We start from the raw sequence: 4,762 nt of genomic DNA on the forward strand, positions 1-4,762 counted from the left end.
AAAGCGAGGCAAAGTGACGTCACCCCATTCAAAATGAATGGGCAGAAGCGTTGGAAGATTTTTTTAAAGCTGCTGTGTAGACGGGTATACTATATATATATATATATATATATAACTAGCAGTATAAGCCCAGCAGAAATACAAGGGCTCTGCATAGGGTGTTCCCATTTCAAAGCGCCCACTAAATCACCAGCTGATTATCACAAACCAGCACTGGCAAAATTAAAAGGATCAGAACTTCCACAAATGCTATGCAGCTTGTTGCATATGCCATTCTCCTCAAATCCAGTTTTGAGTTGTCCTTACTGACTTACTTACTGTGACTGTGCACAAAGATCTGTCGATGCTTAAAAACTCCCCAAAATGGCCTTGTTCCTTCACATGACGATAAAGTGACTTGATCAAATTGGATCACGTTTATGTCACATGAGATATCCAGCATTCATTTCAGGCAGCATTAAACTGTTTTTTTTTTACTTAACTTGTTTTCTTTTAATATATACTGACCTCTCAGTCAACTTGACTAACATATATGCAGTAATAAACGTCAAAAACTTAAATCTTAGGATCATTGTACTTTCATGCTAGAACCGCAAGTGCAGATATAACAACAGCTTAAGGAACAACGTTACCGCTAATATTCAAATGCTCCAAGGTTTCTGATGTGTAAACATTCCAAGGGTTAAGTAGACTGGTAGAGTACATACAATAGTTGTATTTTAATATCTGTGGAGGTATAAAACGTTTGGCAATAAGCAGGGAGAGAAAGGTAAAGTAATATCCCTGCTTTTTGAGTTTGAGCCAGGTAGTAAGGGATACCTGAGGTGTAAGCTCTCCATGATTGTACTGATCTTGCATCTGTTGTATAATTGGAGTTTGGGATGGGATGGATGGGTGCAATCTTATCCGCAGGCCAGTTTGGACGGCTCAGGAAACAGTTGCTTTCTGTTATGAGGGTACTTGCATGTGTTACTCTGACATATTAGGTCTACTCTCCTTCTCTGGTTTGTGATTTTATTTCTAACTTAATACATATGGTAATTTTATAGAATGAAAAAGGACAGTTTGTCAGGCATCACCAAAAATAATAAATGCCACTGGCTCTGTGGTGCTAAGGCAACTACTTCTTAGTTTAACAGCTTAAAATCAGACCGTGACTGATTGAAGAAAGCTATATTCAGGAAACACTAAGAATTATGTATTAATTATCTTAACAAAACAAATTAGTGATGTATTTTGTTTGATTAGATTGGTTATAATGGATGAGACATGTGGCTGGCTTGACTCACAGGAAGAGGAAATCAGTCACATCAGGACGGCTACAGCTGCCAGTGACACTGTTGTGGACAATTGTGATAATGACTTTTGTGTGTCCAAGATCAAATAATTGGATAAGGCTAGAGAACTTGAATATCTGGCCACTGGTGTTTGTAGGTTAGGAGAGTCCCATTGGTTTACTAACACAATGGGGTTGGGGGTATATGAAGCTGGGTGTAGGGGAAGACATCCCAAGGTCCCTCTACTGCTCGTCTGTCTCAGCAACATCAGAGTTGGAGGAGGGTGGCGTGGATGGTTCCAGGTGGTTTGAATCAGCTAGTGGGCTCAGGTTAGAGCCCTGGGGTGCGCCACTTGGGGCAGGGTCGGTAAGGGTCAGGGTTTCTGGAGCAGACTTTTTGCGGGGTCTGTCCTTGGTGACAGAGAGGGACTCAGGCGCATTGGTGCACATGGGGGTGGTTGGGGCACTGGCGGGGCCGGTAAGGGAACAGGAGGACAGGGGTGTTTCGCTGATGGAGATGGATGGAGGAAAAATCCCGATCTTCTGGTTGGTAGCCTCCTGGATAGTGCGCTCAAACTCTCTCACCTCATCCATTGTCATGTCTGGAATGTAAAATAAAATCAACAAGAAGCCAATAAGAGGAAGGATTTGTTTCATAACTCTTTCATTATTAGAGCCAGAGGCACACCCAGAAAAATACACATCACAGTCTGAACAATGATGAAAAAAAAACATAATAAAAAAAGCAGTATTTTTTAAAAGCTTGCATATAGTTATTTTAACTACCAAAATCTTGGTAGTTTCTATTGGTGTTGAATTTATTTTCCTTGATACCTTTTAAAACCTTTAGAGAACCACGCAGACTTAATATTGTATTCTTTACATATTCAACAGTCAATTAATGAATAGGTCGCTCAATGTAAGAAAGGATTAAACGTTTTTGCAATTGTGACATCTTCATTCACCGGGTAAAGTATCAGATAAAGTAGGGGCAATGGAGTGAAAAATTATGAAAAAAGACACATACGCTTGCTTTGTCATGGATCTCTATGTCATCTGGTGAAGATGGGTTTGTTGTGGAAAGCTCTTGCTGCTCAAGCCAAACTTTAATGTTGGTTTTCTCATGCATTTTTCTCTCATAATTCCGCACGTCATCCAAAGACATATCTGGAAAAAGGGAGGAGGGATGGAACAAGAATCGAAATGTTGCTTACTCCTCAATAATGGCAATCCAGTTTACGTACACGTGGGTAAGGAGGGTGTAGGTGGCAAAGGTGCATTCCGTGTGCATGCATCAGTAAAGGAGTTAAGCAGGTGATTAAAGCTTTTTGAAGTTTAAGCTTTAGAGGTCAAAGCGTTAGTTTCCCATGAACCAGAGAGTGTAGATGAGAGAGCTACATCCAAGCCAGGAAGGAGGGAGAAAGGAAGGTCAAGGATGTTTCAAGGTTAAGGAAAGTATAAAATGCCCAAAAAACATAAAAGTAAGACTTTTGTTGTATCTGGGCAAGAAGAGAAGGGAGTATTTCAAGCATCCTGGTTGTTGGGAGTTGTGGTAAAGGTTAGTGATTGAAGGCAGGAGAGGCGAGGAGCAGTGGCAGCGCTAGGGGGTGGCTACTTGGGCTCAAGACCCGGATGTTTTCTGAAAAGCCCCGAATGTTTCACTTGAAGCAATTTTTCACGTCTCATGAGTAATGTGCAGTACCGGAGTCAGAGAGGCAGCAGCTGCAGGACAGTAGCCTGCGTACTGCTTAGCCTTCCCTGCCCTCAAGAAGAAGTAATCCTTCGTTAGCGTGAAGAGTCTGCTTTATGCTCCCCCCCCCGCTCAACAACTTCAAAATTCTGGGCTAAGCCCCGGATCTCCTACGATCCTAAATCCGCCACTGGCGAGGAGTATGTTTCATTGAAAAGATAAAGGGCTTGTTATCCTTTTGCCCTAGAGCTATGGAAAAAGCTCAACAGCTAAGTGGGTTAATGTGTTGCAGCCACTTATGGCTACCTCTTGTGTAACCAGACTCTCAGGGAACCATACACAGTAAGCTTTCATGTTTTCAAAAAGTGCATCATTCTTCAAATCATTTCAGAAGAAATTGCCGCAATTTTGTTTAAAGTTTTTTTTTGAATTTATATTCAGCTTTAAAATTAAATATAGATAAAATGATAAAAAAAAACAATATTAAACATATATCACTGAGAATCTCTTGACTCGTACTAAACTGTACATCAAATGATATATACTAATTTCTCAAACATGAAATAGTGTGATTAAGGGTGATACTTTAGGATGCATGTTTCATGTAAAACAGTTTTTCATTCTGGGATTAGTCACGGTACCAAGATGCTGTAGAAGAATGAGCACGGCCAGCAGGGATAAAATAGATGCAGGTGGAGTGATTTTTCATGCATACTTGTAAATAAACATTTATTAACGGTGATTTATCAAATCTAATTAGCTATAACAGTGCTTACATTTCAAAGAAAAGTAATAACAACAATAAAGAAATGTTTTAAATTATAAATATATGTTGTTTATATGGGAAACGTTAATGACATTGTGTTTGGAATGTCTCTTGGTAACTTGGTATAAAAAATAGTTAATGACTGAAATGTGTGATGTTGCAGTAAATTAGCTGGATGAAGTCTGATAGACCTACCGATCCACTCATCCACCCAGGCAAAAGCCTGCCTGTGTCCAAGCAGCAGCACATCCCGAACCACCTGCAACACAACACAGTGACGCTCAGCAAATAGTGACAAATGCTTCATATTGTTCTTAAAAACCATCTAGTCTTGGGGTTTTAAGATTAGAAAAACCTGGGTTGGGGGATCGGACCAAATTAAATTAATTTAGCCAAGCAAAGAAGTACAGATGCAAAGGTTTATTTCTGCAACTTACAGCCAAGGTTAAAAACAATGCAAGATCTAGCATTTAACTTGTAGGTGAACTCTCACCTTGTGCACGTACTGCTCCACACGAGTCTGCAGTCCCCACACCTCGAACTTGACGGTGACCAGCTTGTACGAGCACATGACAGGTTCCTGGGTGTCCCTCCAGCCCTCCTGCAGAATCCCCCGGGATGTCTTATCGGACTTGAAATATCGCAAGTCCTGTGATTTTTAGGAAAATTAACAGATTGGTTATTACAATAATTAACCTAAACCTTAAGGTATTTTGTTTCTGCATCCCAGTTAAGAGGCGTAAGGGAGAACCTGATATTACATGGACGACTGAATGCCAGTATTAAATACAATTTGCATTTACCCCCCTGGTCCTTTGAGAATCTCTACTCATTAGAGCTGAGGCAGTCTGTTATCAACAGCTCCGAAGACAATTACCAGCTCTCACACTTCACAGAATCTGAAGTATGAAAGGCTTCGATTTCAGATGAATGCTTTGTGAAATGGGATAGGCACAGGGGTCGGCAACCTTTTTCATATAGTTTATCAGCGTGCCAACGATCGAGAATTATCAAAGGGGACTGCCAAGGC

At 40.6% G+C, this 4,762-nt stretch overlaps 1 protein-coding gene across 2 annotated transcripts in view; it reads right to left on the minus strand.

Moving 5' to 3' along the window:
• Window positions 1–47: 47 nt before the first annotated feature.
• Window positions 48–4,762, minus strand: part of LOC104952459 (phosphatidylinositol transfer protein cytoplasmic 1) — a 63,819-nt gene continuing 59,104 nt past the window's right edge. Inside the window, exons 7-10 of one of the 2 annotated variants that reach the window (XM_010779281.1) lie at window positions 4,226–4,381; window positions 3,928–3,991; window positions 2,304–2,443; window positions 1,789–1,878 (exon numbers count right to left, since the gene is read on the minus strand). In XM_010779281.1, coding sequence (XP_010777583.1) covers window positions 1,873–1,878; window positions 2,304–2,443; window positions 3,928–3,991; window positions 4,226–4,381 — 366 coding nt within the window. In that variant the 3' untranslated portion in view covers window positions 1,789–1,872. Of the gene's footprint in view, window positions 1,879–2,303; window positions 2,444–3,927; window positions 3,992–4,225; window positions 4,382–4,762 lie in introns of both variants that reach the window. The other variant, XM_010779280.1, reaches the window with a different exon arrangement.

Source organism: Notothenia coriiceps, unplaced genomic scaffold, assembly GCF_000735185.1.
Source record: "Notothenia coriiceps isolate Sejong01 unplaced genomic scaffold, NC01 NC01_scaffold00020078, whole genome shotgun sequence".
Lineage (NCBI taxonomy): Eukaryota > Metazoa > Chordata > Actinopteri > Perciformes > Nototheniidae > Notothenia > Notothenia coriiceps.